The 25,153-nt window shown below is 38.1% G+C and overlaps 1 protein-coding gene and 1 pseudogene across 2 annotated transcripts; both read left to right on the plus strand.

Moving 5' to 3' along the window:
* The first annotated feature begins 15,046 nt into the window (after positions 1 to 15,046).
* LOC308434056 (armadillo repeat-containing protein 10-like) lies at positions 15,047 to 15,954 on the plus strand (annotated as a pseudogene). Its single transcript has one exon. The product of its transcript is annotated as an armadillo repeat-containing protein 10-like (transcript).
* Positions 15,955 to 23,415: 7,461 nt separating this feature from the next.
* On the plus strand, positions 23,416 to 24,537 carry LOC308433955 (C-C chemokine receptor type 2; the record flags this gene model as incomplete). Its single annotated transcript, XM_080934110.1, has 1 exon — positions 23,416 to 24,537. One exon carries the CDS (start codon positions 23,416 to 23,418, stop codon positions 24,535 to 24,537), a length of 1,122 nt encoding a protein of 373 aa, XP_080790236.1.
* Positions 24,538 to 25,153: the final 616 nt, after the last annotated feature.

Below are 25,153 nucleotides of genomic sequence, written 5' to 3' on the forward strand. Positions count from 1 at the left end.
TCAGGAAGCTATGTAGAAGAAGAGATAGAAAAATCTCAGATCCAGAGGAATAGAGACACCAGGAAGCAGAGTCTTCAAGACACTATAGGACAGATGCACATATGAACTGACAGAAACTGTGGCCTAATACCCAGGGCATGAATAGGTCCAAGTCAGAGGGATCCCAGAACTGAGAGGAGAAAATGGACACAAGTTTCCCTCCATAAACAAGAACCTATCTCCAACTGATAACCACTTGCAAAGAAAAATTTACTTTTCTCCAATGGAATCTCACAGGGTATATAAATCACACTTAAGGCCAAGTCCCATGTCCAGCAATAGATGGCCAGCATAAAATGGTCTCAATGTATTGCAGTATTGTGGACTTTTTGTTCCATGTTACCTTGTTTGTGTGTTGTTTACCTTACTAGTCTTTTGCTTGTATATTACAGTGTCCAAATTTGTGGGGTTTTTTTTTTTTTTTTTTTTTTTTTTGGTGTAAGTGAGGGAGTATGTGTGCTTTTGTATGCTTCTCATGGTTTTTATTTCTTCTAAAAAATCTATTTCTTTTGCCTGTTTTCTAAAAAGAGAGAGAGAGAAAAGGCATGATGTTTGATGAGTGGAGAAATGTGGAGGATCTGGGGGGAAATGATTAGTATATATTGTATAAAACTTATTTTCAATAAAATTAATTGTTCTTGTTAAGTTATAGGAGTTCTTAAACATATTTTGTATTTTAATTCCCTATCAATTACATAAGATAGTGTAATATGTCTTTTTTATTTTTTTACTTGTTCTCTTGGTGTTATATCCAAGAAACCAGTGCCCTTTAAAGCCAATCGCAAGCACTGGAGACTCAAGGCAAGGCCAGAGCAAGATCTCATGAATAGTATTGATAATATAAGTCTTCCAAACCACAAACATAGGACATTTTCATCTGGGGCACTGTCTTCTCACTTCTTTCAACAACGTTGCTACTTCAGAGCATATGACTATCTTCCCCGATTGAATTTATTTCTAAATTGTATGATTAAAAATGAATTATTTTAAAAGTTTCTTCAAGCTTTTTATGTTTTAAGATATATTGCAAGCATTTTGTATGATTTTGTGTCTTGTAATTTTAACAAATTAATTGATCAGAACTAAGAGTTTTTTTTTTTTTTTTTTTTTTTTTTTAGTGTGGACTCTACATGAAAAAATCATACAATCCATAAGCAGAGACCATTTTACTTCTCCTCTAATTTCAGTGCCTTTTATGCATTTTCCTCCTGTGGGTATGTGCGTGTGGGGGAGGTATGAATGCAAATGTCCAGGCGCACATGTACATATGGAGACCAGAGGTCTACCTCAAATGTTGCTTCACAGGTAATATCTGCCACGATTTTGAAACAGGGTATTTCACTTGTCTAGGACACATCCATTTGGCTAGGTTGGCTGGCTAGTGAGCCCCAAGGATCTGCCCATATTTACCTACCTAGAGCTAGGATTGTAAGTAAACAAGACCATGTTTATCCTTTCTCCTCTTCTGTTGGTTCTGGGAACTACACTTACAACCTCATGTCTGTGCTGCATGCACTTTAACTGAATAATTTCTTCAGGCCTCTTTTAGAAAATTTTTCTTGTCTAATTTCTCTGGTAAGGACTTCTACTGCTCTATTGAGTAGTGTTGATAAAGTGTACATTCTTGTGTTATTCACAGTCTTTTTATAGTATGAAATTATTTTAAATATATATAGATAGATAGATAGATAGATAGATAGATAGATAGATAGATAGATAGATAGATAGATAGATAGGTAAGTAGGGTTTTACTATGTAACCCTGACTGGTCTGGAACTGTTAGGTAGAGAAAACTAGCCCTGAACTCATAGAGAACCACCTGTCTTTGCATCTGGGTGCTAGAATTATAGGTGAGAACCACCACAGCTAGATACATTCTTTTACACATTATTAAAGTAAAAGGATTTCAGCAGTTTAAAAAGAAAGATTGTTTGTTAATGTGCAACAATGCTTAGAGAACCGAAAGGGGAAAGAGAAGAGGAGAAACTGCAGCTATGTGTTCTACAAATGGTTTAAAATTTTAATAGGTATTAAAATGACAAAAAGGATGAATGAAAATGAACCATGGTATAGAACAGGCAAAAATATTTAATCAAAACTACTGAATATTATAAAGTGAAATGACTTGTTTTATTCCAATGAATGACTCACCTAGAAACCCCACCATTGGTTATAAGCTATACAAAAAAAAAAACCTCTAAACAAACATAAAAGGTAAAAATTGACACCTAAAATCAGAAGTTTTGAAATAATGGTCTCAACTTGTATCTCTTCTCATGAAGGGCCCTCCACTGGGGTCTTGGATTTAAGGAGCCAAGTAAAAAGTACCCGTGACACATTTGTTGAAAGATAGAAAATTGGTCCAAAAATACAGAGAGGGAACTGAAACATTTCACAGAGGGCAGGGCTCGAGACTAAAAAACCAAAAGAGGAAGATAATAGTATAGAAAAAAAGGAACAGAAATTGAGCTGTTTTACAAACGTCTATTCCTCTTCCCTGAGTTTTCCACCAAGAAACAAGGTGGAAATGGTCTATGAGTAGCAGCCCAGAGAAAAGGAGTTCTCTGTACTTTTCCAGTTAAGAATTCAAGTTTCCTTCATGGGAGAGTAGTACAATTTCTTTATTAAAAGAAAATTTAAAAGTAAAAAATGTTACTTAAAAGAAGAAATAGATTTTTTGTTTGTTTCTGTCTCGATGCTTTCCATCTCAGAGACTGACACTAAGATAAATGATCTCTGAAGCCTTCCCTGGGTTAGAAGAGATACAGCTAGAATTGTCCTTGTCTGATAACTGTCTTGTGCTCCTTCTGCTGACTCCCACATTAAGATAATTGATTCTCTATAATCTGCTGCTCTTCTAAAGGATCTGGTTCAGTTCCTAGAATCCTATGGTTTTGCTTAGGCTTACATCTAAGCCTATGAATCTCATAGAAGGTACCAAAGCAGAAGACTTGAGTGACAGTTTATTAAGAATGTATTTTTTAGCCACATTTTTTTCAGTTTTTGTTACAGATTTTATTTTTTAATTATTTTATTTATTTATTTGTATTCTGAACCTCCCCCTTTCTGTTCCCCCCTCTACGAGTTCTTCATTCCATTTTCCCTTCTGAGAGGGTGTTCCCCTACAAACCCATGCCCCCACCTGCCCACCTCAGTGTATTAATAGTTTCTTTCCACAGTATTTTTAGAAGCATAGAATGGTAGGTCAAATGTGTAATTAATTGTACATATGAAGAAATAATAATATTAGGTGTTTCCATTTTTTGAGTCTTTATATGTGATCCTGTTGGGCAGGAAGCTGGGTCTCAAAGAGAAAGTGTTTCCTTCCCTGAACCACTACCAATTGGAGCTCACAATGCTGGGTGATAATATGGGCTATCTAGTATGAGGCTCTGCCTACCGGGGTTACAATATTACATTTAATCATCCAGATCAATAGGAGGCAGCTCTGGACCCCTACCTGATGCTTTTGACTACACAGACTATCTTTGCTACTGCAGAGGCTCTGTTTTATTAGGTCAGTGTTTTTTAAGCCTCCATGTGCATCAGGATTACCTGAGAAGCTAATTAAGACACAGATTGGTTTATTCTAAAAGTTTCTGGTTCTGGAGATTTGGATGAGCTAACAAATTCTCATCCTCCTTCTTTGTTTCCCCTTTCACTTTTCTCTTAGTCATTTCTTTTTCTTGATCATTTCTTCATATTTGAATTAATCAAGGCCCATATCAGATCTTTTTTTAATCAAGTATTTAATTAAAATCTTCATTAAGAGATTTGCATTCCTCTGAGCTCCACAAAGTATAGAAGTCTACGTTTGTGGACATTGTCTTATGTTGTTTTATGCTAATATTTATCCAGATTGTCAGTGTCATTCACTTTAGGACATATATATTGTTCTGTCATGCATCTTTGTATTTCATTAGCAGAATCACCAGAACACCTTAGGTTCTTAGTCTGTGTTTGATGGATGAAATCATGCATGCTTTTTCCATAAATACTTGTTAATAATTTAAGCAAACTCTAAACCTTTCATCACATTATTAGAAAGCAAAGGTAAACATAAGCCTACTAAGAACAAAATCATCTTAATCATCTAAACTTTAAAGTCAGCTAAATAATGACCAAGTTGGTAACTCAAGAAGAGGAAAAATTTAATGAAAATCTGTAAGGTACTGCCGCATTTACCAAAGTCTTGTATAATAAAGTGAAAGCTTACAGTAATAGTCTATGAATCGTAAAATTACCCATTTTCTTGACAGTGAGGCAAGACCTAATGAAGTCTGAGATACTTTTGTATCTGACTGCTACAATCTATTGAGGATAATGACCAGTCAACACCGCCAAAGTTATGTTTGGGATAACTTATAACATTGGAAATTACTTAATAGAGAATACAAAAACTACCATAGTAAGTGTACAAGTACACAGACACACACACACACACACACACACACACACACACACATACTCACACACACAATATTATACTATCTAAGCAATACGAGCAAAATAAAACCTATAAGCTGAGAAGAAATGGGGCAGATTAAAGTAACTCAAAATATTAACAATATTTGAATGTATTTTCTATTCTGTATTTTAATTGCAGTGGCTACACCTTCCAGTATCATATTAAGTATCACTGGTGAGAGTGGGAATCCTTATTTCTGATCGTACAGAGATACATTTCAGTATTAAACTATTGAATATACTACTAGCTATGGCATCTTAATAAATGTTCAGGAAGTTCCTTTCTGTTTCTCCCGATTCTTTTGTTGTTGTCATGTTTTTGCTTCTTTTGTCATGAAGTATATTACATTTGATAAGTGTTTCCTGTGTCAATTAAGACAATCAGGTAAATATTGTTCGGTTCTGTTTCCTATCAGTCAATGTAATGTATTATATCAATTTTTAAAATGTGAAAAAGTTGTATTCTTTGGGTAAATCCAATTTGATTTTGCCATAAATGTACCATTGGTATCCCTTCCTTCCTTCCCTCTTTCTTCCCTTCTTCTCATTCTTTTTCAGTGATTTAAATCTCCATTAATGAAGAATATTGTTCTCTAGGCTTTTTTGTGATGCCTTTGTCTGCCTGTGCTATCATAGTAGTGCTGACTTCAAAAAACTGATGAGGACATGTTCTCTCTTCTATTTTAAACAGAACTTGCAAAGGATGGATATGAGCTTTTCTTTATATGTCTGGGTAAATGTATAGGTAAAACTACCTGATCCTGGGCTTTTTATTGTTGATTTAAGCATTTTACACACTAATTCAATTTTTAATAGATACTTAATAATTTTCTAGTTTTCCTTGAATCAGTTTATGGCAATTTGTTTTTAGCTACTGTTTATTTATTCTAGGTTATAAAATTTGTTGACATAAATCATTCATATTTGCTCATAGTTTTTTCTTTCCTTTTTTCTTTCATACAATATTTTTTATATTTACATTTCAAATGTTATTCCCTTTCCTGGTTTCCCTCCCTGAAACTACCTATCCTATCCCCCCTCACTCTGCTTCTATGAGGGTGATTCCCCCACATAGCCACCTTCTCCTTTCTACCTTCCCTCCTTGGCATTCCCCTTTACTGGGGCATCCATCCATTACAGAACCAAGAGCTTCTCCTCCATTGATGACAAGGCCATCCTCTGCTAAATATGCAGCTGGAGCCATGGGTCCCTCTCTGTGTACTCTTTGGTTGGTGGTTTAGTACCTGGGAACTCTGGGGGGTCTGGTTAGTTGATATTGTTCTTCTTATGGGGTTGCAAACTCCTTCAGCCACTCAATCCTTTCTCTGGCTTATCAATTGGGGAGCCTATGCTTAGTTCAATGATTGGCTGCTAGCATCCTCAGTATTTGTCGGGCTCTGACAGAGCCTCTCAAGAGACAGCTATATCAGCCTCCTGTCAGCATGCACTTCATGGCATCTGTAATATTGTCTGGGTTTGGTGGCAGTATATAGAATGGATACCAAGGTGAGGCAGTTTCTGGGTGGTCTTTCCTTCAATATCTACTCCACACTTTGTCTCCATATTTCCTCCTATGAGTATTTTGTATCCCCTTTTAAGAAGGACTGAAGCATCTACACATTGGTCTTCCTTCTTGAGCTTCATGTGGTCTGTGAATTGTATCTTGGGTATTCTGAGCTTTTGTGCTAATATCCACTTATCAGTGAGCACATAACATATGTGTTCTTTTGTGATTGTGTGTTCTTTCATCACTGGGTTACCTGGCTCAGGTTGATATTTTTTAGTTTCATCAACTTGCCAAAGAATGTCATGAAGTCATTGATCTTAATACTTGAATTCAATGTCATTGTGTAAATGTACATTTTCTGTATCCATTCCTCCATTGACAGACATTTAAGTTCTTTTCAATTTCTGGCTATTATAATTAAGGCTGCTATGAACATAATGGAGCATGTGCCCTTGTTAATATGTTGGAGCAGCTTTTAGAGTTATGTAGCTGAGTCCTCAGGTAGTACTATGCCCAATTTGTGAGGAACCAAAAGACTAATTTACAGAGTGGTTGTGCCAACTTGCAATCCTACCGACAATAAGGCAGTATTCCTTCACCACATCTTCACCAGCATCTACTGTCACCTGAGAATTGGATACTAACTGCAGAAAGCTCTGAACACCCCCAGAAACAACTCACAGACTATATGAAGTTCAAGAAAAAGAAAAAAGAAAATGAAAAACCATTATGCTTAATCTTTACACACCAAGAAAACTTTGACTAATTCCAGGTTACATCTTGTTTTACATGTACTTTATGCTCATTGTAACTAGTAAGATCTTAATGCACACTATCAAACCTTTTTAAAAAAACCAAGTACTGACAAAAATGTATTTGTATACTTTTATGCAAAAATTCTTAAAATCTGTACATTTATCTTTGTTTTTTAAAATAAAGTTTTTCAATTAAAAAAAGACATAATGACAGCCAACATATTAGAAAAGGGTCTTTATCAATCCTACATCTGATAGAGGGCTAATATCCAATATATACAAAGAACTTGAAAAATTAGACTCCAGAGAATTAAACAATCTTATTAAAAATGGGGGACGGTGCTAAACAAAGAATTCTCTTTTTTAAATTATTTTATTGGATATTCTCTGTATTTACAATTCAGGTGGTTTCCCCTTTCAAGCAATCCAATCCCTCCTCTCCTACCCATTGCCTTCATGAAGGTTCTCTCTCTCCCAACCTCCCTCTCCCACGTCAGCATTCCCCTACACTGAAAAAAAACAACTCTTTGCTGAAATTCTTCCTCTCATTGATGTTAGAGGATGGTATCCTCTGTTGCATATGCACCTAGTTCCATGGGTCTTTTCATAACAACTCATTGGTTGGTGTGTTAGTCCCTGAAAGCTGTCATGGGTTTGTTTAGTTGGTAATTTTGTTGTTCCCATGAGGTTGCAGACCTTTTAGCTCCTTCAGTCCTTTCTCTAGCTCCTTCATTGGTGTCTCCCATGTTCAGTCTGATGGTTAGCTGCAAGCATCCTGCTCTGTATCAGCATGGTTCTGAAAGAGCCTCTGAGGAGGCATTCATATCAGATTCCTGCCAGGAAGCACTACTTGGCATCAGCAACTGTGCATGAGTTTAGTGACTGCATATGGGGGGATGAGATCTCCAGGTGAGGCTGTCTTTGAATGATCTTTTCTCCAATTCCTGCTCCTCTATTTGTCTCAGTATTTCCCTTTGTGAGTGTTTTGTTCTCTCTTATAAGAATGACTGCAGCATCCACCTTCTGACTTTCCTTCTCTTTGAGCTTAATAAGTTCTGTAAATTGTTTCTTGGGTATTCTGAGCATTTTTTTTTTTTTTTTGCGCTTGTATCCACTTATCAATGAATACATACCATGAATGTTCTTTTGTGTCTGGATTACCTCACTCAGGATGATTTCTGAGCAAATGATCCCAAGAAACAAGCTGGAGTAGCCATTCTAGTATGGAATAAAATAGATTTTCAACCAAAAGACATCAAAAAAGATAAGGAAAAACACTTCTTACTCATCAAATGTAAAATCTATCAAGATGAACTCTCAATCCTGAACATCTATGCTCCAAATACAAGGGCACTCACATTCATAAAAAAAAAAAAAAAACTGTACTAAACCTCAAAGCATATATTACACCACACATAATAATAATAGGAGAGTTAAACACCCCACTCTCATTGATGAACAGATCATGGAAGTAGAAACTGAACAGAGACAATGTAAAACAGAAGTTATGAACCAAATGGATTTAACAGACATCTATAAAATATTTCATACTAAAACAAAAGAATATACCTTCTTCTCAGCACCTCAAGGCACCTTCTTCAAAACTGACCATATAGTCGGTCAAAAAACAGGCCTCAACAGATAAACAAAGAATTCTCAACTGAGGAATACTGAATGGCCGAGAAGCACCTAAAGAAATGATCAACATTCCTGGTCATCAGTGAAAAGCTAATCAAAACAACCCTAAGATTCCACCTCACACCAGTCAGAATGAATAAGATAAAAAACTCAGATGACAGAACAGACATAATATGCAGTCACCGATAACTGGATACTAACTCCAGAAAGCTCTTAACACTCCAGAAACAACTCACAGACTATATGAAGTTCAAGAAAAAACAAAGGCCAAAAAAAAAAAAAAAAAAAAAAAAAAAAGAAGAAGAAGAAAATGAAAATCCATTATGCTTAATCTTTACACACCAAGAAAACTTTGACTATTTCCAGGTTACATCTTGTTTTACATGTACTTTATGCTCATTGTAGCTAGTAAGATTTTAATACATACTATCAAACCTTTAAAAAAAATCAAGTACTGACAAAAATGTATTTGCATACTTTTATGCATAAATGCTTAAAATCTGTACATTTATCTTTGTTTTTGAAAATAAAGTTGTTCAATTAAAAAAAACTCAGATGACATCAAATGCTTGTAAAGATGAGGAGAAAGAGGAACACTCCTCCAGTGTTGGTGGGATTGCAAGCTGGTACAACCATTCTAGAAATCAATCTGGCAGTTCCTCAGAAAATTGGACATAATACTACCTAAAGACCCAGCTATTCCACTCCTGGGCATATGGCCAAAAGTCGCCCCAGTGTATCACAAGGACACATGTTCCACAATGTTCATAGCAGCCTTATTTATAATAGCCAGAAACTGGAAAGAACTCAGATGTCCTGCAACAGAAGAATGGATACAGAAACACAATGGAGTACTACTCAGCTATTAGAAACAGTGACTTATGAAATTCCTAGGCAAATGGGTAGAACTAGAAACTATGATCAGAGTGAGTAACCTAGCCACAAAAGAACACACATGGTGTGCACCTACTGATAAGCAGATACTAGCCCCAGAAAGCACTGAATACCCAACAAACAATTCACAGACCTTATGAAGCTCAAAAAGAAGGAAGGCCAATATGTGTATGCCTCAGTCCTTCTTAGAAGAAAAAACCAAACACTCACAAGAAGAAATACAAGGTCAAATATAGGCACAGAGATTGACAAAAAGATCATTCAGAGACTGCCTTGCCTGGGGATCCACCCTATATGCAGCCAGTAAACCAAAGCACCATTGCTGTTGCTAAGTAGTGCTTACTGGCAGGAACCAGATATGGATGCCTCCCCAGGAGCTCTGCAAGGGTCATACAGATACAGCTGAACATGCTTGCAGCTAACCATCATACTGAACACAGGGACTCCAATGAAGATGCTAGAGAAAGGACTGAAGGAGCTGAAAGGATTTGCAACCTCATGAGAAGAACAAAATTATCAACCAACCAAACCCTCCACAACTCCCATGGACTAAAACACCAACTATTGAGCACACATGGAGAGATTCATGGCTCCAGTTGCATGTCTCAGAAGATAGCATTGTCTGGCATCAATGTGAGAAGAGGCCTTTTGTCCAGTAAGGGTGTGTTTTTCCAGTGTAAGGGGATGCCAAGGCACTGAGGCAGAGAGGGTGATTGGGAGAGGGTGTACCTTTTTGGAGACAAGTGGAGGAGGAGGAGATTACATTTGCAATGTAAATACAGAGAGTATCTAATTTTTTAAAAGGGGAAAATCGAAAAAAAAACATACAGATGACATAGCCCATTTATTTATTATTCACATCATAGATCTATTTATAGTAGTTATGTTCCTTTATCGGCTTATCCATAAAACAGAAACAAAAAAGGCACTCAAAAGTATGAGTTTTCCTCTTAGCACTGCTTTAATTGTGTCCCATAAGTTTTGGTAAGTTATGCCTTCATTTCTGTTAAATTGTACAACATCTTTAATTTCCTTATTTCTTTTTTCCTTGACTAAGTTATCATTGAGTAGATAGTTGTTCAGCTTCTATGAATATGTGGGCTTTCTGTTATTTTTGTTGGTATTGAAAATCAGCCGTAGTTGGTGTTGATCTGATAGGATGCATGGGATTATTTCAGTCTTTTTATATCTGCTGAGGCCTGTTTTGTGACTAATTACATGGTCAGTTTTGGAGAAGGTGTCATGAGTTTCTGAGAAGAAGGTATATTCTTTTAGGATGAAATGTTTTCTAGATACCTGTTAAATTCATTTGGTTCATAACTTCTGCTACTTTCACTGTGTCCCTGTTTATTTTCTGTTTCCATGATTTGTCTATAGCTGAGAGTTTGGTGTTGAAGTCCCCCACTATTATTGTGTGAGGTGCAATGTGTTCTTTGAGCTTTAGTAAAGTTCTTTTATGAATATAAGTCCCCATGCATTTGGAGCATAGCTGTTCAGGACTGAGAGTTCATCTTGATAGATTTTTTCTTTGATGAGTAAAAAGTTTCCATCCTTATCTTTTTAGGTAAGTTTTGGTTGAAACTCTATTTTATTGGATATTAGAATGGCTACTCCAGCTTGTTTTTTGGAACCATTTGCTTGAAATTTTTTTCCAGTCTTTTCCTCTGAGGTAGTGTCTGTCTTTGTCAGTGAGGTGCAATTTCTGTATGCAAAATGTTGAATCCTGTTTATGTATCCAGTCAGTTAGTCTGTGTCTTTTTTATTGGGGAATTTAGTCCATTGATGTTGATAGATATTAGAAACCAATGATGGTTGTTTCCTGTTATTTTTGTTGTTAGACATGAAATTGTGTTTGTCTGAATATCTTCTTTTGGATAGTTAAAAGATTGCTTTCTTGCTTTTTTTAGTGTGTAGTTTCTCTCCTTGTGATGGAATTTTCCATTTATTATCCTTTGTAAGGTTGTATTTGTTGAAAGATATTGTGTAAATTTGGTTTTGTCATGGAATATTTTGGTTTCTCCATCTACGGTAATCGAGAGTTTTGCTCAATATAGTAACCTGGGCTGGCATTTGTGTTCTCTTAGGGTCTCTATGACATCTATCTGCACAGGGTCTTTTAGCTTTCATAGTCTCTTTTCAGAAGTCTGGTGTAATTCTGATAGGTCTGCCTTTATATGTTACTTGACATTTTTACCTTACTGCTCTTAATATTCTTTGTTTTGTGCATTTGGTATTTTGACTATCATGTGACAGGAGGAATTTCTTTTCTGGTCCAATCTATTTGGAGTTCTGTGAGCTTCTTGTATCTTTATGAGCATTTCTTTCTTTAGGTTAGGAAAATTTTCTTCTACAATTTTGTTGAAAATACTGGCACTTTATGTTGAGAATCTTTACTGTCTTCTATACCTATTACTTGATCTTTCACTGTGTCATAAAATTCCTGGATGTCTTGGATTAGAAATTTTTTGCATTTTGCATTTTCTTTGGCTGCTGTGTCAATGGTATCTTCTGCTCCTGAGATTTTCTTTTATCTCTTGTATTCTGTTGGTGATGCTTGAGTCTATGACTCCTGATCTTTTTCCTAGGTTTTCTATATCTAGAATTGTCTCCCTTTGTAATTTTTTAAAATGTTTTTATTTCCATTTTTAGATTTTGGGTGGTTTTGTTCAGTTCCTTCACCTGTTTGATTGTTTTATTCCTGTAATGCTTCAAGGGATTTTTGGGTTTCCTCTTTAAAGGGCTTTTTCTCTGTTTACTGGTGTTCTCCTGTATATCTTTAAGGGGGTTATTTATGTCCTTCTTAAAGTCCTCTAATATGATCATGAGATGTTAATTTAAATCAGAATCTTGCTTTGCCAGTGTGTTGGTGTATCCAGGGCCTGCTGTAGTGGAAGAACAAGATTCTGATGATGCCAAGTGGCCTTGGTGTCTGTTGCTTAGGTTCTTGCATTTGCCTGTCACCATCTGGTTATTGATGATGTTAGGTGGTTTGCTGTCTCTGAGCAGTGGCTTGACCGTCCTGTGACTGTTCCTCAGTTCCTGTGTCCTGAGGGCTCTGGGTGGGTCCCTTGGAGCAGAAGTGGTGGTCTTATCTGTGCTCTCATGTGTGGCAGCACTCCTGGGAGACCTGCTCTCTCTTGCTGGGATCTAGGTACAGAGATTTATAGCACAAGGTCAGCTCTGGGCCAGTTTTTTCTTTCTTAATATTAGCTACATATTTATTTGTTTTTAGGTATCTGCATTTTCTGTTTTCTCATCTTAGTGATATCAATAAAGGTTAGTCACCTTGTTGATGTTACAAAATAAACTTTTTCTTTTAAAATGTATTGCTTCTGAAATAGTGACACATGCCTGAGTTGCACTAAAAATGACTTGTCCTCCACATTCCTGTCCCCCTCTCTCTCCCTTTCATGTTTATTGATCCTTCAAAACATCACTGTTTGACTAGAATGTCAACTAGCTTTGGTTAACCATGGTCTCATTAGTCCTATCACCTGCTGCCCACCCAGTTACAGCAGCAATGTCTACCAGCCAAAATCTCTGCCGCATCCAGGTCTGAGCGCTTTTTCTCATAAAACTGTACCCACAAAGTGTGCATTCTGGATTTTTCCAGTGCCTCCTATAGCATCATGGCCCTCCCTGCAGCATATCCTAACCTACAATGATGGGCATAGAACCAGACCCTGATGGTTTTCACTATTATACTACTTTTACTTAAAATGACTCAAGAAAAAAATGCAGTGGTATATGAATGCCATCGTTTCCCTCCCAACCTGCTGTAGCCTAACACTGCCAAACAATGTGTTAAGCCCTATCACTGCTAGGTCTTCCCAATGGCAAACCACTGTTAAAACATCTATACTGAGCTCCAGATCTAGCACAGAGCATGTGAACTACAGAAGGACAATGGATTGGTTTCTTAACACTGGTCTTCACAAGTCCTATTAAGTCACTTGATAAAGCTGTTTTTTCGTTTGCAATTAAAAAGTAAAGTTTCTGACTTCCTATCTTTTTTAAAGTTTAATTGAATGTAAGAAAGAAAAACATCTATTTCTCTACAGTATTGAATTAATTGAAACTTAATTACTATCGGAACAATCTTTGTATTATTTTCTGATTATGTATGTATGTTGGGTACCTGCATGAATGCGTATATGGGTGTTCACACCTGTGTGTATACACATGGAGGACAGAGGGAGGTATCAGATGTCCTACCTTGTCTACATTATTCTCTTTAGATGGGGTTTCAGCAAGTCACCATGCCCCACTGTGCCAGGGTTGTATGACCATGACTAACACTTGGGCTGAATAATTGAATACAGAACCTTACACTTGCTCAGAAAATGCTTTTATCTGATGAACGTTCTCCCCAACCTCTCATTTCTATTTTGATTATGTAGTCTTGTCTATTCTTTTTTTATTGGACATTCTCTGTATTTACATTTCAAATGTTATACCCCCAATTCCTTCCCTTTTCCCCTTCTACTTGATTCCATGACAGTTTCCCTCTACCAATCACCCTCTCTACCTCAATGCCCTAGCATTCCCCTACACTGGGAAAATGCTCCTTCACTGGACAAAAGGCCTCTTTTTCCGTTGATGCCAAACAATGCTATCCTCTGCTACATATACAACTGCAGCATGGGTCTCTCCATGTGTGCTCACTGGTTGGTGTTTTAGTCCATGGGGGTTGTGGAGGGTTTTGTTGGCTGATAATCTTGTTCTTTCCATGAGGTTGCAAATTCTTTCAACTCCTTCAGTCCTTTCTATAACTCTTTCATTGTAGTCCCTGTGTTCAATCCAATGGTTAGCTGTAAGCATACTTAACTGTATCTGTATGACTCTGGCAAAGCCTCTGAGCAATTATGCATATCTGGTTCCTGCCAGTAAGCATTTCTTGGCATCAGCAATAGTGCTTGGGTTTGGTGGCTGCGTATGGGGTGGATAGTCTTGTCTATTCTTCATTCATCTGAACACTTTTCATGATCTTAGAAAAAAAATCCTTTACAAGAATCTGGAATTTCTATCCTTTATTGTTTCAACTTTCTTTTTTTAATCTTTTTATTGGTTATTTTATGTATTTACATTCCAAACATTATCCCCTTTCCTTCCTCTTCCATCCCCCCTTCCCTTGCTTCCATAAAGATGCTCCCACTCCCAACCACCCACTCCCACCTCATTGTTCTGGCATTCCACTACACTGGAAAAAACAGCCTTCACAGGACCAAAGGCTTCTCCTCCCATTGATGCCAGACAATGCCTTCCTCTGCTACATTTGCAGCTAGAGCCATGGGTCTCTTCATGTGTGCTCATTGGTTGGTGTTTTACTCCACGGGAGTTATGGAGGGTTTGGTTGGTTGATAATGTTGTTCTTCCCATGGGGTTGCAAACTCCTCAGCTTCTTCAGTCCTTTCTCTAATTCCTTCATTGGGGTACCTGTGCTCAGTCCGATGGTTAGCTGCAAACATCCTCGTCTGTATCAGTATGGCTCTGGCAGGGCCTTTGAGGAGACATCTATATAAGGCTCCTGTCAGCAAACACTTCTATGCTTTGTTGTCTTACTTTATTTTTTAGCACTAATGCTTTGGAAATCATGTACATTTTGTTATGAAGACAAAATCAAAAAATAACAACATAATGACTGCTTTATATATGTGTACCATATTAATCACACATATGATCATGTGTGACCAAACTAATAAGATGTAAAATCCTGCCCGGCTCCCAGCAGCTTGGTGGCAGCAGCATGGGCGGCGCACGGGATGTGGGCTGGGTGGCAGCGGGGCTGGTCCTGGGCGCTACTGTATCTACCGACTGACTCCGGGACAGCGGCGAGGCGGGCACCGACTGCGTCCTTCGCGGTCCGCAGAAGACCTAACCAACGGCTCCAATGACGATACTTTAAATGCGGAACAGCTTGAGAAACTTCTGTACCTACTGGAGTCAACTGACGATCCTATAGTTACTGAAAAACGCCCTGGTCACCTTGGGAAATAACGCGGCCTTTTCCACTAACCAGGCCATTGTTCGTGAGTTGGGTGGCATCCCAATTGTTGGAAACAAAATCAACTCCCTGGACCAAAGTATTAAAGAGAAGGCTTTAAACTCACTAAATAACCTGAGTGTGAATGTTTAAAATCAAACTAAGATAAAGATACGTCCATCAAGTCTGCAAGGACATCTTTGATGACCCCCTGAACTCTGCCATGCAGGCTGTCTGGACCGAGGCTGCTGACAAACGTGACGGTCACCAATGACTACCAGCACCTGCTCAGCAGCTACATCGCCGTCCTGCTCCACCTGCTACTTATCGGAAATGGGAGCACCAAGGTTCAGGTTTTGGAGCTGCTTTTGAATTTGTCTGAGAATTCAGCCATGACAGAAAGACTGAGTGCCCAAGTGGATTCTTCATTCCTTTCCCTTTATGACGGCCAAATGGCAAATGAGATTCTTCTTCGGGCTCTTATGCTGTTTCAGAATATAAACAATTGCCTCAAAGTGGAAGGCCGGTTGGCTAATGAGCTTCCTTTTACTAAAGGGTCATTGTTTTTCCTGTTGTACAGAGAAGAATGTGCCCAGAAAATTAAAGCTTTAGCCTGTCATCCCGATGTGGATGTGAAAGAGAAGGCTTTAGCAATAAAGCCGAAATTCTGATTGGTTGCTTCGATTTTCCTCAAAGAATCAGAGAGTAATGCAGTCTTAAGTCAGAGTACAGGAACGTATCCTTTAAAAGGATTCTTTCAGCTGACGGGGTTAAACAATACAAGCCATTGTAAGCAGCTCTAATCCAACATGATGTTCTGAATTTAGATTTGGGAGTAGTTCAGATGTGGGGGTTGGGGACTGAGTACAGTCTGGAACCTCTGTACAATCCTAACTCCTGAGAGTGATTTGCAATTGCTCATGAGACAGAGTTAGGTGCTGAGTTGAAGACCAGAGCTGCTACATCAAGGACCTCGTGCCTCAAAGCCGCAAATACCACAAGCTCAAGTCCACCCCCCACCCCCACCGTACTGCTTGCAGATCCGAGTTCATAATGAGACTCTGCCCGAAGCATTTCTGATCAGTAAGACTGTACTTCCATTTGCAAGAGAACCTTTTTTTATTCCTCACTCCTCTGTGTAAGATACGCACAGACCAAGCAGCAGCCCTTTAATATTGCTCCGATGACTGAGTCTGGATGCATGGAGAAATACGGTCACGAAATGGTTGTATTTAAAAACGTGTTGTAAAGGAATGAATTAGGGTTCCATGGGTTTTTTTCTTAATAATGATAAAATACATTTATACACGGACAGAACATTTCTAGAATGATACATACTGGGATTTCTTTGTGTACCTATTTCAACCGTTTGGATTTTTACGGAGCATAAATTGTGTAATTTTTTAATAAAAAGGAAAAATGCAAGGTGAATATAAAAAATGTAAAATCCTAGAACACCCTAGTTTATTTTAGTAGGTCACAGGAAACACATAAACCATAGAAACCACAGTGAACCCAAAGCATCTCTGGTAAGAAGAAGCAAGAATGTGTATACCAACTGAAAAAACCTATCACAGAAAAGTAAGGAAGTTACAAAGGACACCTTCAAAGTGCCTTCAAAGTAATAATAACCGTTTCTTGTTCTGCTATCACCTCTTTGTATATGTTATCCCCACATTTTCATTTGGTTGTGTCTTGCCCTACATGAGTGGTAGAAAGATAGGTTTTGATGCCAACTTAACTTTCAGTTTGAATGGTTTAACCTCCAACAGGGTTCAAATTGAATCCTTTTAATTCACTTGAAAGAACTTAACCTTCAGTTAACCTTCAGAGTGATAATCAACATGATTTTAGACATCTTATATCCAATGTCAGTCATCTCATAGCATTTGAAGGAGCACAGATAATTTTCATTTCATTGGTTAGCAGAAGATTTGAGATGATCTCTGTTCTACACCAGGCAACCTGAAGAACCACAGCCATGCCGTCAAGGGGATCCTGCTTAGCTAGCAAGTGTTTTGAAATATAATGTGGCAAGTAGGTATCCTTGGTTGGTTGTGCCAAGGATTGTCCTGAAGAAATTATGCCATAAAACAAATCTGGTATAAAAGAAGTTTATTGAGGAGGGGAGAGAAGAAGAGAGGAGCCTTATGGAGGAGATATAAGTGGATGGATAGACAGACAGAGCAGAGAAAGAAAGTCATGGGGCAGAGAGAGGAGGCAGAAATGGGGAGAGAGGGGGATACACAAAAAGAACAGAGAGAGGGAACTCTGTGTACAGAGAAAGAGCTGGTGAGGTAGTTAGGTCCTTGCATACCTGAGAGCATCTAGGTCCCTGACAGCAGTCCAGTGGAACTGCCTGTGTACTAACGGCAAGTACAACAGAGCTGGAAGCTGTCGATGTATTTTCTTTAAAGAATACTCAAAAGCCAGCCACATCACAATCATCTTCATGACTAAAAATCCTGAAAAAAAAACATAAACTTATTGCTGGCAGATAGATATGGAGTTTTTAAACTTACATAAAAGCATCCTTTCTGTTTTCCTCATGCAAATAAAGATTTTAAAATGCAAATTTAAAAAAAATTAACTATTTTTATAGTGTAAGTGAGATGAAGGTGGTAAGAACAGCTTTTGGTTCCCTAAGATCCATTCTGAGCACCCAGTGCACATCTCCACTTCCTACTACTCTTTTGACTTGTAAGGTCTAATCACTGAAGCAGACAGGAGATCAGAGAGTGGGAGTAGTCAGCTGGGCTCTTTCCTCTGCCCTGCTTTTCTAAATTCTAGCAACTGATTGTTAGCTCTCAATGTCAGAGTTTAGGGGATGGTTTTATTTTGTTTTGTTTTTGACCTTTCAAATTATAAGGAAGAAAACAAAATTTCCTCAACCCTGGAAATTTTTTAATAGGAATAAATTTGTGTATCAAAGGACAAATTAACAAGGGAGAAAAAAGAAAGTATATTTAATATTTGGGGAGAATGAATGTTTCTCAAACATGTGGCTTTGTATTCTAACTTGATTAGAATCCTCAACAAAGAAAAGTAAATGTTTAAAGAAATAACAAGACAAAAGAAAAAGGAATGTACATTTCTGTGGGTGCTAACTTGTAGGATAGTTGAAAAATGGCAGTAAAAGACTAGTTTTTAAAATTTTTGAGTGTTGATTTCTCTAGTATAAGTTCCAGGTTGATAATGATCTCAAGTTGTCTTTGTGGTTAGCCATTTCTCTTTAAGGTGGGAGGATACCTTTTGGCTTCAAAAATTGTATGTTCTGCTTTTAGGCAAGAGGAAGGCAGAGAGCTTTCTGCATTTATAGCTTCTTACCAATCATCAAAACTATCCCAACAAATATAGCAGAGTCATGTTCTGGGGTAAATGTGGATCTCCTGCAAAACACTGATGTAGCAGCTTTCACTGCTGCTACAGGGGTACCAGCTTCCATTGAGTCTCTGGACACTGGTTCACCTTTCTATGCTCTAGAGTCAGATCATTTCTTATCTACCCAATACAGTGTTTCTCTTTGTTTTCAAACTGCCATGGCTAGAATCAGTTATCTATATAGTTATCCATGGAAAGTGAAAAGTGGTCCTAACTGGGGTCTTGATTATGGCAGTGGATCTGTTCTAGAACAAGAAACAAAAGTTTTCTAAGAAAAACTGGAGACCTTTTGCTTTCAAAACCTAATTTGTTGCTTAACTTGCTGAAATCTGGAGAGGACTCTTGTTCTGCACTGGGCTTCTCTGCTGCTGTTGTCTCTTACAGGGGCTGCACCCCTCAGTCTACTGCTCTCAATAGGGCTTCAGTACATTTTCTTGTCACTTCTGAACATCTAATGCACACCAGTTTATTCATAAGCTGTTTTGTATCCATTTATCCATCCAAGGCCCCAAGAGTTCTTATGAGTCATGTTTGACTGTGAGGGAAATCAAAGCTTAGAAGATCATGACTGCCAGGTCTGTTATTTCTGCAGAATTCCAGAGACCAGATCAGATAACCCTGTCCAGGTTTGCAGAAAATTCAGATCATTCCTAAGTAGGTGCTTTATGATGCAAATTTTGTTTTTAAATAAAACCTCTATCAGAGGAAGGTAACCTATCATAATAATAATTACAGAGCTTCTCCTGCTGAAACTACTTTTGACACAGAAGATCACTAATCATTACACTTCATTAGAAAGCTATAAAAGTGAGATTTGTAACCACATTTCAATTCACAACACTATGAAATCCCACACAAATCTCAGTGAAACCTCTATGCATTTTATTCATTATGACCAATGACCTCATTAGCATTTATTATCTGGGAGTGATAGGTACTATTGCACTTGGGTTATGCCAATTAACACAGAGAAGAGAACAGAGAGTGAAAAAGCTATGAGAGACCTATAAGAGAAAGAAGCCCTGAGCTGAGATATACTGAAGCAGGGGGACAGGGCGTGACTAACTCATACTCAGAATTGCATAAGCAAGATTTCAAAATTAATCCTGTAGAGACCTCAGCCCAGCATACAACACTCCTGGCTGGAAAGGAACTGTAGGTTTTTTTTTTTGTTTTTGTTTTTTTTTTTTCTTCAAATCTTTACCATCACTTGCTCTTTTATCTCCGCCTTCTCTTTCTGCAGGAAACTTTATTTCCTACTTCTGCATACCAAATTTGTACCTCCAGATCTGTTACTGAGAAGAAGCCTGAGAAACAGTGCGATCATAAAGAAGCCATACTATGTGAGTTGTGATTTTTTTCCATGACTTTATGGATGTTAAACTCGAGCATCTCCAAGCTTGAGGTACAGGGCACTAGGGAGACAGCCTGGGGTATTATTGTACAGCCTGTGCACCTGGAGGCAATGATCAATATTTGGGGAGAGAAGAGTGTAATGTGCACCAAGAAACATTAGAAAGACTATAGTGGCAGTGTGGAAATGAGGGTGTTACTGGGTGGGACCATTCTTTTGGGATCAGGTGATTAAAGGAAGGAAGGAAAGTCTCTCTGTATAAACATCTAGGCACCCACTGGCTTACTCTGTCCCTCTTAGCATGCAGAGGGCTTACATTTCTAGAACTTTATACCATGAAATCTTTTACCTCTAGTTCTTCTATGCCTTCTACATTGGCTTTTGTCTCTCCTAATGAGTCTCTCTCTCTCTCTCTCTCTCTCTCTCTCTCTCTCTCTCTCTCTCTCTCTCTTTCTCTCTCTTTCCCTTCCTCCTCTCTCTCTCTCTCTCTCTCTCTCTCTCTCTCTCTCTCTCTCTTTCCCTCCCTCCCTCCCTCTCTCCCTCCCTCCCATCATCTCTTTTTCTTTTGGGAGATAGCCTCCCTACAGTCCTGGGTGCTAGCCATGTCTTAATGCCCAAAGTGATACATAGGCCAGTACTTCCCAGACTGCTTGATATAGTAGGAACTAAGTGTAGGTTGTGTGCCATACATAGGGTTAGATGAATTAGCATTTGCCTAGTATTTTCCATAACAGCTAATACTTCAGAACAGACCAGAACTTAGCACAGTATAATTCTTAAGGCACATGCATTTTCTTTGTGATTTTCATCAAAAATCTCATTTAGTTTCTGTGGTCTAGTGATATGGGCTCAGTAATGTGAAATGCAAGCTTCATTTGGTTATCACTTAAGGGATGTAAGAAGCGCTGTGCCATATAGGTGGATGAAAACAAATTTATAATCAATATCAGGAAAAAGCAGTTTTAACAATCAAATCTAATGATGTTACATTTTATAATCTTATAATTATTATAGATGTTTGTACACTCTCTCAGTGAGCATATACTGTTACTCTTTTAGCCAGATGAAATTATAAGAGTCAGATTAAAAAAAAACATTGCCACTTGTTAACCTCAGAGGGGCGCATGGTATGTATCTTGATAAGTGGTTACTTAGATTTCACAAGAGCAAAGTGATTTGTCAGAGGGTGCAGATTAGGCCTCACAGTAGAAGGGGAATTTAAGTAGGAGGTAGAATGAATAGGAGCCACTTTAGGCCAAGGGACAAGCACAGAGCAAATCCTGAGGCATAAAGGAAGTGGTGAGTTCAGAGGAAATGGAGAGAAGACGGTTGCGGGTGTGCACAAGATTGGGAATGTGAGCAACCACTATGGAGTCCCACCACATCCAAGTCACGTGGCTGTCGGGGGTTTCAGGCTGATAGTGCACATGCAATGTTAACTGTTAGGGCAGACAGAATGAGAGGGATGAGCTATGAGTGAAGGAAAGATCAATATGAGGTGAGTAGCAGATGAGATAAGAAACTAGCAACACATGGAGGACAGAGGGTAAGGATTTGAAAAGAATGTAGGGATATAATTCGTATAACACAATTCTAATTGACAGATGCTGACTTTAAATTACTCAGCTTTCAAGTTACAGGCAGGAGTTTTTATTTTTGAGATTATTTTTATTTATTTTATATATGTGTGTCTGCACTAGTAAATGCCATGCAAGCTCGGCTGCCTGCAAAGACCAGAAGAAGGCATTGGATTCACCACAGGTGCTAGGAACTGAACTTGAGTCATCTGCAAAAACAGTAGGTACTCTTATTTGCTGAATCATCTGTCTAGTCATCTAATTTGGAGGCAGCATTTGACTCTAATCTAGTTGGTTCTGACTGATAACCTTTAATTTTCTGAAGAAGAATGATTTGGAATAATACCAGAGTTCTTTCTTATAAAATGTAGTAGATGATAATAACTAAGATGAAGACCTCATAATTTGGTCAACAAGGTGATTCCTGTGTCAAAGTACTTGCTGCTAAAACCTAGTGACGTAAGTTCAAATTCTTGTAGCTTATATAGGAGAGAAAGAACAGATTGTCTTCTGACCTCCAAATACTTATACCAACACATGTGTGTTCCCCTCGTGTATAAGTCACAGTAGATGCTAAATAAGTTATTGACTGTGTAGGCAAATTCATGAAGAGATACCATCAAATGTGAAAAATTAAACTCTGATATTTCAGAGAAGGTAGGACTTGAACACAGAGCCTTGCAAAACATAAGCATACAGGAAAGTCAAAATATTGATATTAGATGGTATAATTCAGATATAATTCTGAATTAGAAGAATTTTGGAGCAAGAATAAAAAGAAAGTAAAAAGCCAAGTGCAGTGCCTGGAGGTTTTATGAAGTGTTCAGGGAGATAGCACTGAAATACTAATAAGTATCCACATAGGAGTGTCTTTCTAGAAGCTAAAACCAAAGATTTATCTATTTATTTATTTTGTGTAAGTGTCTGTCCCTATTACAGTTTATGTGTCTTAAGGGTCTGCAGGTGTCCATGGAGGTCAAAAGTGATAGATCTAATCCCCTAAAACTGTAATTACGGGTGGTTATGACCTCCCTGCTGTGGGTATAGGAAATCAACTTGGGTTCTCTGCAAGAGCAGTAAATGCCTTTAACCAATGAACCATTTCCAGTGCCTTAAAAAGAGTTTTGAATGGAGAAATTAATGCTCAATGAAAAGAATTTGGAACGAAGTTAAGGCATTTGGACACAGAGTTATCATTGCAACATTATCTAAAAAAGTGTGAGAGTAAGGTAGAGACAAAAGTTGACAGGGTTATTAGAAATGCTTTTGGCTGCAAGAAATAAATGATGTAATTTATAATAGTTTATTTTCTTTCTGAAATAAGAAGTCAGAAAGTGAGCCCTTTGTATGGCTTGTGTACAATGTCTAGGTCTATTGTTTATATTCTCAAACATCAAACCTATGCTAAACCAGCTGAAATAGAAGGGTCTGCAGTGTCTCTTTTGTATCTCTTTTGTTGTGGAAGAAACTCCCTAGAAACATACTAGCATTCTAATTACATCTAATTGGTCATAAACCTGGTCATAAACCTGGTCAACACATGCAAAGAAGTAGTAAATGAAGACATGCACAATTTATAGCCTTACATTGAGAAACATGCTCACCAGGGAATGCCAAGGAAATGGTTGCAGAGTTGTCAAGTTGTGACTTCTGTTAGAAATAAAAGAAAGGTGATGTATGCATGGTGTCAAGGAGATAACTATAAAGGATAAATCAAGATGAGGATGCTGCCTAAATGTGGCAAGGATATTTGGATTAAAAAATTTGACATTTGTGTTGGAAGTAATCATTTTTGTCCTCTGTCCACAGAATCAAAGGAAATGGAAGGCAGTAATATGTTGCCTCAAATCATCCATGACATACTATCAACATCTCATTCTCTGTTTCCAAAAAGCATCCATGAGCTTGATGAGGGTGCCACTACACCATATGACTATGAGGATGGTGAGCCTTGTCATAAAGCCAATGTGAAGCAAATTGGAGCTTGGATTCTGCCCCCACTCTACTCCCTGGTATTCATCTTTGGTTTTGTGGGCAACATGATGGTCATTATAATTCTGATAAGCTGCAAAAAGCTGAAGAGCATGACTGACATCTACCTGTTCAACCTGGCCATCTCTGACCTGCTCTTCCTGCTCACACTCCCATTCTGGGCTCACTATGCTGCAAATGAGTGGGTCTTTGGGAATGTAATGTGTAAATTATTCACAGGGCTCTATCACATTGGCTATTTTGGCGGAATCTTCTTCATTATTCTCCTGACGATTGATAGGTACTTGGCTATTGTCCATGCTGTGTTTGCTTTAAAAGCCAGAACAGTTACCTTTGGGGTGATAACAAGTGTAGTCACTTGGGTGGTGGCTGTGTTTGCCTCTCTACCAGGAATCATATTTACTAAATCCAAGCAAGAAGATAATCAGCAAAATTGTGGCCCTTATTTTCCATCAATATGGAAGAATTTTCAAACAATAATGAGAAATATCTTGAGCCTGATCTTGCCCCTGCTTGTCATGGTCATCTGTTACTCAGGAATCCTCCACACCCTGTTTCGCTGTAGGAATGAGAAGAAGAGGCACAGGGCTGTGAGGCTCATCTTTGCCATCATGATTGTCTACTTTATCTTCTGGACTCCCTACAACATTGTCCTCTTCCTGACCACCTTCCAGGAATTCTTGGGGATGAGTAACTGTGTGATTGACAAGCATTTAGACCAGGCCATGCAGGTGACAGAAACCCTTGGGATGACACACTGCTGCATTAATCCTGTCATTTATGCCTTTGTTGGTGAGAAGTTCCGAAGGTATCTCTCCATATTTTTCAGAAAGCACATTGCCAAACATCTCTGCAAGCAGTGCCCAGTTTTCTATAGGGAGACAGCAGATCGAGTGAGCTCAACATTTACCCCTTCTACTGGGGAACAAGAAGTCACAGTTGGGTTGTAAAATAAGTGGCAGTTTGCCTTTTTTATTAAGTAGGGAAGGAGGGGGCAGTTTGTATATAGTAACAAGCCTCCAAGACAGGGGTTCTTACTTTTGGGTCATGATTCCTTTGGAGAGGTCAAATGACCCTTTCACAAAGGTCGCTTATAGCCATCAGAAAACATATATATTTACATTATAATTCATAACAGTAGCAAAATTATGAATATGAAGTACCAACAAAAATAATTTAATGATTGGGGATCACCACAACATGAAGAACTGTTTAAGGGATCACAGGATTAGGAAGGTTGTAAACCACTGCTCATAGATATATTGAACAATAGAGACCTTTAAATCAGATGCCTAGAACTTTAGGATTATTCCATGATTGAACTATATCTCTTCTTGTATATATTATTATGTTCAGGAAATATTCTAGGATAAGCAGTAGTAGATTCTTCAGATTTCCAGTGAACTCTGTTCCTATGAAGAACCTCATTGCCTGTGGCAATAATATCTTACCAATCTTCATCATGTTTTTCCCTATTTGTAACAAGAAGGATATGGAATATATATGAAGGGGGATGTGATGCTGTCAGAACTGAGTGAGAAGGAGGAAGAGATATGCACTGTTGAT

The sequence above is a fragment of the Micromys minutus genome (assembly GCF_963924665.1).
Source record: "Micromys minutus genome assembly, chromosome: 21".
Classification (NCBI taxonomy): Eukaryota; Metazoa; Chordata; class Mammalia; order Rodentia; family Muridae; genus Micromys; species Micromys minutus.